Genomic DNA, 13987 nt, shown 5'->3' with positions numbered 1-13987 from the left:
GAAATTACTAATAATAAAAGATTGAAAACTTGAATGAGGCATAGCTCCTGAAGTGACTTCAGCTGACAGCTGTTAAGGGAAATTCTTAGGTCACTCCCAGAAATTAGCCCACAGACAAGGTAACCCTCTCTTGCAAAGTAACCACACAGATAACAGTCATTTATACTTTCATCTTTTGGTTCAAGAGAACTTAGATTGCATTATAGGCCTAGTTTTGTACTGCCACTCAACACGTCATTTATACCCAGGAAAAATAAGTACAAGCTGAGAAAATAAATATGATACGCTTTTAAATCCTATTCTTAGAAAGGGATGAACAACTACACTTCTGAGCCAAAGCCATCTTTGATACAACTTTATGCAGGATGTTGGCCTGACATATCAGCCCCTGCCTAGCCACTTATTCTGGAAGAGTGCTCAACAAATCAGTGCAATAGCTGTAGGGTTTATAACAGGTAAGTTATAGAAATCAGATTAAATGAAGGAAAGAGAAGGTGAACAAAGTTACAGATCACATCACCTTCAACAAGAAGTACTTTAACTGTTGACCATCTCTTTGAGTAGCCTTTGGGAAGCTATTACTCTTTATTGACCCAAAGCTTTGACTTCATTCTATTAACATTGTACTTCACATCACCCAGGCACTTCAAATCACACAGCTGAGGACTATTCAGTAACCTTACAGAGTTTCTTCTTTCCACACAAAAGCTCTGCCTACTGCAAAACCAACTTCAGTTTAGCATTTTCTCTTAAGGGCTTCATGCTGGAAGGTGTTAGGGTGTGGCTGTTTTGGTGGTGGTGGTGGTGACTTTTCAATTTTTTTTTAAATCACTACTACAAGAAAGTCAATTACCCACTGCTCTATCTGAAAAGATAACAAAAACATAGTTGTCTATCTTTCCTGTTGAGCATGTTTGCCAGCTTTTTAATAATGGTAATTACGTGCATTAACCGCTTAGACATAAGAAGTACTAAAACTAGATGTTTTAAGGACCTCTTTCTGAATATTTTTGATACCTGTAGACTGCTCACATGAGAACAAAGATCTCGTTTGTTTTCTAACCATGAAGAGAACGGCCAGGAGGACTTAGAAATGGCATGTAGATATTCATCTTACTCATTTCAATAGAACTTCCATTGACAAAGTCCCTTTGCATACAACAAAACATATCAAGAAACAGAAGTCTGACTGTTTGAAGGTTGCACTTTCCAACAGGTATAAAGCAAACCTGAAACAGATAATTAAAAATCTGATGTTGGTTACGCCTATCAAGAATAATTTCACTGACATACTGCATGAATTTATAAAAAGAACAGCAAAATACGGCTTGCCATTTTTGTTTCAAAACGCTTTGAAAATATGCACTGCATTTCCACGTAGATTCCATGGCATTAAGAACACTCAGAAGAACAGTTGCTGGTTTTGTTGAAGGGAAAAAAAAAAAAAACAAAACAAAACATGCAAAGTAACTCCCACATCTTTGCACATTGTTTAATCTTTTAATCTTTGGGCAGATTAACGCCTGTAACTACCACCTGATCAGGATGGTGTAATTCTACCAGTCTAATCGATTATAAAAAGTGAAAGGCAGAAGCAAGTCTTTCATGCTTATGAAAAATATAAACTCCTCTGCTATTAAAGCCTTTTCAAGAGATTTCTTGCCAGTTGTACAGGAAGGCTCTAAATCCTTAAAATTTTAATCAAAAGAGTAGCAAAAGCACTAGGAAAACATTGGCTATGAAATCAAGAGCTCATGTTTTAAACTGTTTTTGCTAGAAGCCTGTTAGAAGAAGAATTTAAATAAACATTCACAAAGCATGTTATACCGACCACTTACGTTAATTCGTTGTAGGTTACGTGTGGTGAGATCGGGACTACACAGAGTAAAGGACATTGTGCAGCCTTCATTCCCATCACAACACAGCAAGGGGATTGCTGTGAGCTGCCTGCACACCACTCGCACGCTGGATTCACGCTACAGGTTCTCCAAAGGACTCTTTCATTCGCTGCAGCCGAGCGGGCTAACAACTTAAACGCCCCAGTTACAGAAAATTACGAGACCAAAAAAATGAAAACGGTGAATGTGTAAGAAGCCACGATCCCTCGTTAAGCTGTTTAAACGTTAATCAACCCTTCGTTTCCCCCCTCAGCTCGGAGGGGTCGGGGGGCAGCCCCTGGGGGCAGGGACCCGGGGGCTTGCAGCAGTCGGCCCTGAGGGGATGGGGGCGGTATAGGGGCTAGGAAAGAGGGCAGAAAACGGCTGTACTCGTTGCCCACCACCCCAAAAAAACTACGCAAGGGGAAGCCTGAGGGGGACGGGGGCAGAGAGCACAACAACCAGCTCGGGCGCCGCTCACTTACCCCACTCGCCGGCTCCATGCCCAGGCAGACAAGCAGCAGCAGCACCCACAGCAGCCTGAGGGGAGGCGAGAGCACAGAGAGGGTCACGGCGGGGCCGGGGAAGGAAGGAAAAGGGGAAGGAGAGCGAAGGGGCCACCGCGCCCCGGCACTCACCCAGCGCAGCCCATGCCGCCGGAGGAAGGGGAGGACGCCCTGCGCGGCTCAGGGAGAGGGGGTTTCCTCCCCCAGCCGCCTCTCGGTCACCTCCTCGTCCCTGCGGTGCGCGGACAGCGGAGTTTGCGCGGCCACAGCCGGGACGTCGAACCTGAGGTGCGGGAAGCAAAGCGCGGCCCCGCCCGGCCCCGCCGCCCGCCCACTCCTGAGGTGCGGACCCGGCACCGCCAGCGGCCCCCACTGTCGTCGAACCTCTCACACACCCCGCTGCCTCCGCCGCGAAAAATAGTCCGGGGCTCGACGGCCGCCAGACGAGGCAGCGGGGAGAGGCAAAAGGCTCCCGGCCTCCGTTCCGCCAAAACCCCGACGCCCGAACCGTGGCGGGCTGGCGGGGAGCGGCGGGCGGGGAGCCGCGGCCCCCTCTACTCAGCGCGGAGCGACCCCTTCCCCACAGACGCGCTGGGGGCCGCCTGTGGCGCGGATGAATCTCGCGGGGCGGGCCAGTGCCAGTACTCTCGGGAGGACTTGAGCCGGGAGGAGCGGGCGAGCGCGGCAGAGGGGCGGGCGGTGGCGGTGGGGTGGTCGGGGGGTGCTGCTCGGAGCCAGCCGGGCTACCCGCGCCGGGCTATGCCCGCGCCTCACGCCCGCTCCCGGACCTCCTGAGGTGGCTGCGAGGATGGAGCCGCGGTGGTGGAGCCGCAGCCCAGCCGCCGGGTGCTTGGTGGTGCTGCTCTTGGGGTGCTGGCGGCTGGACGAGGCGGCGGCGGCGGTGAGTGTGGGGCGTCCCTGGGCTCTCCTCAGGAGCTGGGGGGCAGCTTTGGGGTCCCCCTGGGGGCTGCCGGCTGCGGGGAGCTGACCGCAACCCGGCTCGGAGCGGGGCTGAGGTACCGGGGGGGCCGTGTGCGGGAGGCAGGGGGACAAAGGAGGCCGGACGCCCCCCTCCGGCAGGGCTGGGGGCGCCCCCAAGGCCCAGGGGTGCTCCTCGGGTGGTGCTGGGCGCCCGTGGTAGGGGCGAGGAGGAGGAGGAGGAAGGCGCTGTGCTGCCCCTGGGGTGCCCGCCCTGCCTCCCCTCACAGGGCTGGGGCAGGGGGCACCGGCTGCTGGGTCAAGTGCTTCACGGGGACCTGCTGCTGGCGAGGGGTATGGAAGGGAGCAGGCTCCTGCTTCAGCGCGTGCCAGCTCCTGTCTGTTTTTTTATGATCCACTGCTTGGGGCGATAACTTTTCTGAAGCTTCCTCAGAAGAGAAAATGAGTTCGGGTTTCTGATGTTTCAGATTGTTCCCCAGTTGAACAGCGGTCTTAACAAGAGCTGTGCAGCACCTCTTTGCTGTGGCCCTACTCCACGCGCGGTTTTGTAGGTAGAGCCGACAAAATCTTCCTTGTCTGGAGCTCCTTTGAAGTGCATTCCTTTACAGTCAGACCTGGTAGACCTTTCGTTTGCCCTTCCAAAAAGTAAAGACTGTCTGTAATGCTCTCCTCTACTCTTCCACCTCTTCTTCTTCCCAGGTGTGTACCCAAACGTGAGTGACACCAGTGTGTTAGCAGTGCTCAGCTGCTCACCTTCGTGTTGCCTGCGGTGCTGCTTCTGGCCCCAGACTATTTCCCATGAGGTTTCCCCACTTTTTACCCCTTAAAGGAGGGGCTGGGTCAGTTCCACCTGCAGGATTTCACTGTTTTAGGAGGTGGGGATTGAAGAGGGATGGGTCTGTGTGTATAAATACGGCTCTCCCCACTCCTTTAGGAAAGCCTTGAAGCAGGGGGGGGTGTGAGTGGTGGGAGTCTGTGGGGTCCTGGAAGGAGACACTGCCAGGCTGACCCTGTCAGCAGCCCTGTGCCTCGAGAGAAAAGAAAGGAAAAAAGCAAAATGGTGGAGTTTGTGGATCTCAATGCCACCATGTGCTACAGGCTTTCTTTTAGGATGAGCCTCCTGGGGTTTTACTGCCCCATGGTGAGATGAGATTAACTCAAGACCTGAGGGCTAGTGGGGATGGGAGAAAGAGGCAGGCAGCTCTGTTCCCAACCTACGTAAATCCTGCTGACTCTCTGGTTTCTTAGCACTTTGGTGTTCTGATGCCCTTGAATCTCCCGTGATGGTTACAGTGCTGAATTATGCTGACCCTTATCAATTTGGATCAGCGTTTTACTCTTCTGATGGTCAGAAGAAGTAGAACTAACATTATAGCAGTATGCATAATGCATGCAGTCTCTTTGTGGATATTGTTTTGGGGCCTTATGTTAGGTTTCCACATCCCAGCTGCCCACCCAGACAGCATAATCCTGGTGGGATGATTTGAAGTCATTTTGGTGTCCTGACTAAAATATCTGAGCTTATTCAACCTCCTTATGCACACTTAAAATGTAAAAATCATGTTGTCTTTGCTCTGGATTGTAGGGCTATCTGTGTTACTTGATAAATACAAGGTGACAGAGCATTGCTATTATCTGTCCATGGAGGCAATGACTTAATAAAACCATCAGAAACTCGTACTCAGTACGGATGAATTTAATTGTTCAGGTTTTATTACTGGATTTCCATTGCCCTTAAGCCATAAACTCAGCTTGGTGAGTAGGATACGGGTCATGCAGTGCACTTGTACAGACTGAGCAGTGATGTAAGGTGAAGCATGTAAGCGCTGGCTAGCAGCATAAAAGTAGCTGGGAGTCAGACCGGTGCTGCTGCAGAGTGGGAGGAGGAAAGGGGTAGGATATGGTGCCAGCTGCGATGGAGTACAGGAGAGGTGCTTATTTGCTGTCATCAGAGTATGCCAGTGCTTATGTACGCATGGGGCAATATTGTTGCCTAAAAGACTTGGTGTTTCCATGTAATTCCATGTATACATATATAAGCCAACTAGTTTCTATTATAAGCAAAGTGCTTTTCCCTCTCCTGCAGGCTTACCCTTACTATTATAGAGAAGTCATCTGAAGTTGCAATTGTGGAAGTTCTTTAGTTAAAGAATGGAGATGAGCTAGATTATTGATTTGTGTTAATCTGTGAAACTCCATTGAAGTTAGTGACTGCTTATTAGCTTTTATTGGGGGGGAACCTTTATGGCTAAGGCCTAGATGTTTAGTGTGTGTAAATGGGCTTTGTATGCCCTGAAGTTGTCAAAAATAAAAGTTTTGCAATGCCTTGTTTTTCTTTGCCTGTGTTTTTTATTCCAGTTTGGCATGAGTATATGCATATATCTCATGTAGTTAATTACACTGTACTTAATTAATATTCTTGATGTGTATATGGTAGTTGTCTCCTTTGGACCCAAATACTTTTCATGGGATTGGTTACCATTATCTTGCATTTCATAACTGCCTGGCTCTCTAATCATGAAAGCTAGGTCTTGAAAAGCAGGATGGAATGGATGCTCGCCTGCAGAACCCAAACAATATTTCATCCTGAAATTCCGAGGATGTGTCTTGATCAGTCACGCACAAGACTGTTGCATAACATCAAGGCTAAAGCCCTCACACTTGCGACTTGTCACTTGTCGTGTGTTTTGCCTTTCATGGCAAGGACCTTTCATGGTTTGTGAAGATGCACAGTAACAGTTGTATCTCAGGATGTGCTCTGGTGTATACTGAAATGCAAACAAATCCAAGGAATTCTGCATGAAACCTAACAACACCCCTTTGGACAGTAACATCTAATCTTTTTTTTTTTTTTTTTAAAGAAGGAAGGGTAAACTTTCCTAGGATGAAGTGTTACCTGGTTTATTTAACAGTTCTGTAAATTCACAGTGACCTTTCTACACTGAATAAGGAGTAGTGCTCACCATCATGCAGTTAGCTGCTGTTAGTTTTACTGGAACACGTCAGGACTTATCAGTCCTACAAAACAACTGAAATCAGAAAGAACACCCTGGCAAAGTTACCAGGCGTATTTTCTCTCTGGGACAAAGTGCGGCGAGGAAGTGGTTCCGCAGGCCATGAGGATGTACGGTGCACTCTGACCCTCCCTTTGCTTAAATGAAAGCTCTCCCCTAATCGCATCAGCTGTGTAAACTCTCCCCTGCGCATCACCACTTCACAAGATATCTAGATAACGCTTGCACGTTCGAGGAATAGCGTTATGCAAGCGTGCCCGAGCAGCCTCAGCCAATAATGATAATACCAGACAAATTGCTGGGAGTGAAAGCACTTTTTGCCTGACTGTTGCATCAGGCTGTCTGGACTTGAACTCACCAGGGTGCTTTTAAGCTGGTGCTCTGCCCAGTTTTTGGCTATCTGATGTCGACTTCGGGCTTCTCTAAGAGCAGGTGGCTTACAGCACCGAACGTGTAAAAATGTGTTCAAGAGGTGTACTTCTGGTATGGTTTTAAGCATCCTTTGCCTTCCTGTGGGAGGTTAACAATGCAATTAAACAGTATGAAGTGTTGCTGATGCAGTGCAGCTTTCTGAAAAGGAAACTCGCTGAAAGCCCTGGTTATGTAATTGCAGATGGGTGGTGTGCAGAGGAAAAGCTTCAGTGTACCGAGGACTTATCAACAGTGTGAATGCAGCTGAGCTGCAGAGGAAAAGGTCCTGGTTTTTTTTTTGTTTTTTTTTTTTTTTTTTTTTTTTTTTTAAAAAAGGAAAAACTCAATAGTAAGCTGATTGTAAAATAACTTTTGTTTTAAGCCTTTCTCACAGAGCTCATATCTTTCTTGGAGAATTTGTGAAGGAGATAGTCCTAAACTTAGGATACTGCACGTGGGAGATACGTTCTTAATTTTAGGGTGAAGAGCTATTTCGCAGTCACATAATTTTGAAATTATATTGTGAATTAACCATTTTAGCATTGACTTGGTGGTAATTTTTCTCTAAAAGTCTGATTCTTAAACTGTACTATGGACATTTTTAATATTCTTGAAAAAGACACCTGTAATTTTGTTTTTTGTTTATGAAACCACGTCTCTGTTCCCACGCTCCAAGGGGGAGTCTGGGGTAAATACCGACCTGAGGCCCCTTCCAACCTGAATCATCCCAGGGCTCTAAATGGAACTACATGAGAGTAAAGCCGTGCTCTGAAGCCTGCTTTAAGGCTACTTGTGCATCCTGTAGTCAAGAATTAACTCTAACTATGCAATTGTAAGTAGGAGGTTTCATGTCCACTTCCAGTGCAGCTAGCTGCTGCTGTGTTTTGGTCAGAAAGCCATCTCTTGCTGCCAGCATGGGCAGCATTGAAAACCGCAATTTGGATTCTGTTTTCAAACTTCAAAGTACAAGTTCCCTTTTGCTGAGGGTGTCTTGCCCAGTGTATGTGTATATATGTTACTTTGCTATAATGTAACAAGAGGAAAAAAAATGTAGCAGTAATATTAAGAGTATTTTTAACCTGAAGCCCGTTTTAGGAATCAGGAAGAAAGGGACTCTAAAGCTATGGATTTGAGCTGACTTCAGCGATACCCTTTAAGGCTCAGTTATTGCAGCTCCAACTTCTGTGGTTGGATTTCTCTTCTTGTCTCTTTCTCCCATTTGGAGGGGAAAGAAAATAGTTTAGTCTCATCGGCATTTTGTTTCTTTTACCTAATCTCTCTAAGGAATTAAATTGACAGAGCTGAATTTCAATGTTCCCTCTCCTGGCACTGTAAAAGCCATCTACGTACAGCACTTAGACTAGCGTTTAGTCAAAGAGCTGTCTACAAAATGATTTTTTTTCTTTGAGGCATATGGTTAAACCTGCAGAACTCCTCTCCTGTGGTCAAACATGGCCCCCTGTATGCTAGATAAGCTTTGCTACTGCAGCTCTGCTGGAAACCCTACTTGCCTTTGTCTTAGCTTTCCTTGAGATAAGTGAAGCTCAGCTGAAAACAGCCTAGTAAGTCCTTTTTTTTTCTTTTTTTTTTTTTTTTTGCCATTGTCTGCCTTTGGTAAGGCTCTGTGCTGAAATGCCCTAAATGTCTGTTAGGGCTCTGTGCTGAAATGTCTTGAACATGTTGGAAAAACCTGTTTATTCCAGTACTGACCTTAGCTGTTATCACTGTGAATCTTGCTTTTAAAATGCCCCATTAATTTACAGGAAGATTACTTATGCTGTAGTGCTTCCTGGGGAATTAAGATGCTTTGTGAAACTAGACTTGGACAGCCCTTACTTAGAGCTGAGATGTATGCACATGGTAGCATACCAAACGAGTCTGCAAGAAAATCCTTAATGTTTTTCCAAATACTTCACTGATACCAAATGAAGCTTTCATCTCTTTCCATCTTTTATTAACTCCTGCTTTTTCTACCTCTTTTGTGTTGTATTTGGAGATGTATTTACGGTAGGTATGATCACCTTACTGGCTCTGGTGTCAGCTGGCAGGCCGATGGGTCCCTGGGGGGCTCTTGCCCCAGGTTAAGGGAAGATGGTTCTGGTTGCCTGCTGGGCAAGTAGCGGGGCTGTGGTGGAAAGGCTTCGTGTAAGTGCTTGGGGCTGTAGGGCAGCTCATGGGAAAGGTGAAACTGGACAGGTCTCTCAGCCCAGAGTGTTCTCAGGACTGCTGAGATAAGTGGCTGCTGAGTCCCTCCAAAGCTATACCATATTTTTAGAAAACACAGAAAACTGAACAGATCTGCACAGACCTTCCTTTCTAACTTAATTTTCAGTCAAGCTCACTTCTTGCACGGTTACTGCACTAGACAAGTATAAAAGAACCTTCATTTGTGAGCGTAAAACTGGGCTTTATGTAGCAACTGGAGTGATAGTGAAGCAACATGCCAACATTTGTACTGAGAAAAAGGCAATGAGGCTTGAAGAAAACCCCCAGTGTTGATATTCTTGTTTGTGACTGACTGACTCCTGTTTCTACCTACCCTTTCAGGTACTTGAAGCACCTGAGAGCATTGGCAGCATTGAGTGGAAGGGAGGAATTTTGTAGATGATATCAGAGGTGCTGTGTTTTACGTTTCATAACCTGCATTCACCATGTGCTATCTGTAACTGGTAGTTCTATGACTGTGAAGTCAAAGCCTTCTCTTCATCTTGTAGCACAGTCTCAACAGAAATTAGACTTCTTATACGTAAGCACATGCACTGGCAATATGCGTTGGTGTGTTGTGTTTTTAATATACTGAAGTGCAACTTGCAGTGTTCCTCAAACAGAAGGAAATAAGATAAATTTCCTTAAGTTTTGAGTTGTAAGGGGAACTTAGAAACTTACCACTTAGCACTTGATAACAGTGATTGCTTTTGAGTGAAACTAATGTTTCAGTTCTTTGATACGGCGCCTGGAATAACCATTTGCCTCTGCTTCCTTCACTACTCTTTCACTATGCTTCTTTCACGATTGTACTTCTGGAAGTACTTCTTGGAAGGCCACCCTTTTACTGTGCTGTTACTCTGCTTGGTTAAAAGTCTCGAACTCACATGTGGGATGGGTGAGTGGTTTTGTTAGCCTGTTGTGCCTGAGGCTAGCAATTCTTTTCCCCACCCCCTGATGCCATCTTCTCTGTGCTGTTCTTACTCCAGGAGGTTACTCTTCTTCTGTGCCTTAACCTAGAAGGAACTCACTTCTGCTTCTTAATTCGCATGCTAGTATAAAATGTGATGCAAATGTGTTTTCTTGGAATCCAGGAATCCTTAAAAGGAGACCAGTGCCAGATGGATTTCTTCATCCAGCCATGGACTTGTGGGTCATACTGTTTTAATAGCTACCTGTTGCTAAAACAAATTAACTTTATATTAAACACTTTCTGGCACTATTTCTCGTCTCCATGTGTGGGAAAGCTCTGAGTTCATACCCAAGTAATGTACAGTCACTTCACCTCTATTCTAAATGCTGTTTTCCTGGCAGACATACCCTTCTCCCTATGTTTTCTAATCAAACTAGGCAACTCAGGAGTGATGATTTTTTGATAATTCATACTGAACTTCATTATTTCTCCAGTACTCTGGATGTACTGTAAACTTTTTGACCCTTTTTTTTTTTTTTTTTTTTTTTTTCAGAATAACTTTATTACTATTCCCTTCTGGTCCTTAATCTCTCCTGAACTCCCACATTTTGGGTGGAAAAAATAACATTTGTTACTATATAACTCTCAAACTTAAGGAACTTGAACTTGCATTTGATTTTTTTTATTTTTTTAGCTTCACCTGTTTAGCAAAGAAGGCTAACATTCTGTCATTCAGGAATAAATATGACAGTTTATGAATAACACTGTATGGTACCAGTATGCATTTACTAAATACAGTATTGATTCTTCAGAATCTTTCACAGAATCACCTAGGTTGGAAGAGACCTCCAAGACCACCTAGTCCAACCTCTGACCTAACACTAACCATATCACTGAGCTCTACATCTAAACGTCTTTTAAAGACCTCCAGGGATGGTGACTCCACCACTTCCCTGGACAGCCCATCCCAATGCCTAACAACCAGTAAAGAAGTTCTTCCTAATATCCAACCTAAACCTCCCCTGGTGCAACTTTAGCCCATGGGAGAACAGGCCAACCCCCACCTTGCTACAGCCTCCCTTGAGGTACCTATAGAGAGTGATAAGGTCGCCCCTGAGCCTCCTCTTCTCCAGGCTGAACAAGCCCAGCTCCCTCAGCCGCTCCTCGTAGGACTTGTTCTCCAGGCCCCTCACCAGCTTCGTTGCCCTTCTCTGGACTCTCTCGAGCACCTCCATGTCCTTCTTGTAGCGAGGGGCCCAAAACTGAACACAGTACTCGAGGTGCGGCCTCACCAGAGCCGAGTACAGGGGGACGATCACCTCCCTAGCCCTGCTGGCCACACTGCTTCTGATACAAGCCAGGATGCCGTTGGCCTTCTTGGCCACCTGAGCACACTGCTGGCTCATATTCAGCCGACTGTCAACCATCACTCCCAGGTCCTTCTCTGCCTGGCAGCTCTCCAACCACTCATCTCCCAGCCTGTAGCTCTGCTTGGGGTTATTGCGCCCCAGGTGCAGGACCCGGCACTTGGCCTTGTTGAACTTCATGCAGTTGACCTCAGCCCATCGGTGCAGCCTATCCAGATCCTCCTGCAGAGCCTTCCTACCCTCAAGCAGATCGACACACGCACCTAACTTGGTGTCATCTGCAAACTTACTGAGGGTGCACTCGATGCCCTCGTCCAGATCATCGATGAAGATATTAAAGAGGACCGGCCCCAGCACCAAGCCCTGGGGAACGCCACTAGTGACTGGCCTCCAACTGGACTTGGCTCCATTCACCACGACTCTTTGGGCCCAGCTATCCAGCCAGTTTCTAACCCAACGAAGCGTGCGCCAGTCCAAGCCACGAGCAGCCAGTTTCTTGAGAAGTAATGCTGTGGGAAACAGTGTCAAAAGCCTTGCTGAAGTCAAGGTAGACCTCATCCACCTAGCGTGCCACTTTGCCATAGAAGGAGATCAGGTTCGTCAGGCAGGACCTGCCTTTCATAAACCCATGCTGACTGGGCCTGATCGCCTGCTTGCCCTGCAAGTGCTGTGTGATGACTCTCAGGAGGATCTGCTCCATGAGCTTCCCTGGCACTGAGGTCAAACTGACAGGCCTGTAGTTTCCCGGGTCTGCCCTCCGGCCCTTCTTGTAGATGGGCGTCACGTTTGCTAGCCGCCAGTCAACTGGGACCTCCCCCGATAGCCAGGACTGCTGATAGATGATTGAAAGTGTCTTGGCCAGCTCCTCTGCCAGTTCCCTCAGTACCCTTGGGTGGATCCCATCTGGCCCCATCGACTTGTGCACATCCAAGTGCCGTAGCAGGTCACCAACCAGTTCTTCGTGGATGGTGAGGGCCACATCCTGCTCCCCATCCCCTTCCACCAGCTCAGGGTACTGGGTATCCAGAGAACATCCGGTATTGCCGCTAAAGACTGAGGCAAAGAAGGCATTGAGCACCTCCGCCTTTTCCTCATCTCTTGTAACTAAGTTTCCCCCCGCATCCAGTAAAGGATGGAGATTCTCCCTAGTCCTCCTTTTCCAGTTAACGTATTTATAAAAACATTTTCTGTTGTCTTTAACAGCAGTAGCCAGACTGAGCTCCAGATGAGCTTTGGCCTTTCTAATTTTGCCCTACACATCCTTACAACATCCTCATAATCCTTCTGAGTGGCCTGCCCTATTTTCCAAAGATCATAAACCTTTTTTTTTTTTTTTTTTTTTCTCCCCTCCCTAAGCTCTAGCCACAGCTCTCTGTTCAGCCAGGCCGGTCTTCTTCTGTGCCGGCTGGTCTTTGGGCACATGGGGGCAGACTGCTCCTGAGCTTTTAAGATTTCCTTCCTGAGGTGTGCCCAGCCTTCCTGGACTCTGCCCTTCAGAACTGCCTCCGAAGGGACTCTGCCAACCAGTGTCCTGAGCAGCACAAACTTTGCCCTCCAGAAGTCTAAGACAGCGGTTTTACTGGTCCCCCTCCTGACTTCGCCAAGAATAGTGAACTCCACCATTTCACGGTCACTCTGCCCAAGACAGCTCCCGACCACCACATCTCCCACCAGTCCTTCTCTGTTTGTGAACAGAAGGTCTAGCGGGGCACCTCCCCTGGCAGGCTCGCTAACCAGCTGCGTCAGGAAGCAAGCTTCCACGCTCTCCAGAAACCTTCTAGACTTATGCACTGAAATCCTGCAGGTGTCCTATAGGGAAGAATAAAATGAGCACCCTGGGCAAAGAACTTCACCCTTTATACACCATGAATTCAAGTAGCAGCTACCAGAAACCACAAATAGTTTTCATTGCTTTAGGTGAAGCTAATGTGACCTGCAGGCAAGGCTAGATGGGCCTTCATCCCCCAGAACACACAATTTCCTATAAAGTGCCCCTGCAAAATGATACTTGGGTGAAGGCGCTTATGTTCTGAGTTTAAAAACCTTTTAAAGTGAATCCTTTTTATGGAGCAGTGATTTTTGTGGTTCAGTTTATTCCGAACCATCATGTTACACAGGATGACAGCAGAAGCTGTCCTTTCTGAAAGACTAAATGGCTCGCAGCTGGCATTCGGATATAAAGTGACTCAGAAAATACTTTTTCTGGATTAGTCTAAGAAAAACTCTCATATATCGAACTTTAAAAGACAAAGGTGCTCAAGGAAAAGGAGGCTTTTTCACTATTTTTCACTTTTACTTATTCACTGTATTTGACTACTCATATCTCTTCATCCAGTCACTGTGTATCACACCCAACAGAACCTTAAGGTTTCTGCAAAGCCATTCCTTAACTTTTTTTTATTCTTTAAGAGTTATATACTGAATCACAATATGGAGGAAAAAATGGGGAGAGGATGAAATGGATGAGAAAAGTTTCAATCGTGTGTTTTTGTATTCAAAGTGAATGTTGAAACGTAGAACATCGAAAATAAATTCCTTAACTTTAGGTTTGAATGAGGAGAGGCTCGTTGACAGGTCTAGTCATGCCCAGAACGTGTCTATTTTTGGAACAGCAGCGTACTGTACCTACGAGTGAGAGTAATCAGACAGGTACTGTTTCTCTTTAATTGATGAATTATTAATTGACAGGCTAAGCAAATGTGCTTAACATCAATAAGACACTTAATGGCCGTGGGTGTATTCTCCTAAGCTTCAC

General features: G+C 46.6%; 2 protein-coding genes and 1 long non-coding RNA gene across 3 annotated transcripts in view; 2 read left to right on the top strand and 1 right to left on the bottom strand.

Annotated features, from left to right (window-relative positions):
- Window positions 1-2938, bottom strand: part of COL4A6 (collagen type IV alpha 6 chain) — a 134000-nt gene extending 131062 nt beyond the window's left edge. The window contains exons 1-2 of the mRNA XM_084534334.1: window positions 2516-2938; window positions 2363-2417 (exon numbers count right to left, since the gene is read on the bottom strand). Coding sequence (XP_084390460.1) covers window positions 2363-2417; window positions 2516-2529 — 69 coding nt within the window. The 5' untranslated portion in view covers window positions 2530-2938. The remainder of the gene's footprint in view (window positions 1-2362; window positions 2418-2515) is intronic.
- LOC311443821 lies at window positions 729-2104 on the top strand. Its single transcript, XR_014697520.1, has 3 exons — window positions 729-934; window positions 1024-1216; window positions 1854-2104. It is a non-coding gene; the product is annotated as an uncharacterized lncRNA (long non-coding RNA).
- A 167-nt stretch (window positions 2939-3105) lies between the features above and the next one.
- The window catches only part of COL4A5 (collagen type IV alpha 5 chain), an 85968-nt gene continuing 75086 nt past the window's right edge, over window positions 3106-13987 (top strand). Inside the window, exon 1 of the mRNA XM_084534097.1 lies at window positions 3106-3284. Coding sequence (XP_084390223.1) covers window positions 3192-3284 — 93 coding nt within the window. The 5' untranslated portion in view covers window positions 3106-3191. The remainder of the gene's footprint in view (window positions 3285-13987) is intronic.

This window comes from Aythya ferina (genome assembly GCF_964211825.1).
Source record: "Aythya ferina genome assembly, chromosome: 13".
Taxonomy (NCBI): Eukaryota; Metazoa; Chordata; class Aves; order Anseriformes; family Anatidae; genus Aythya; species Aythya ferina.
The sequence above is the reverse complement of the archived record's forward strand: the minus strand, read 5'-3'. Positions and strand labels throughout refer to the sequence as shown.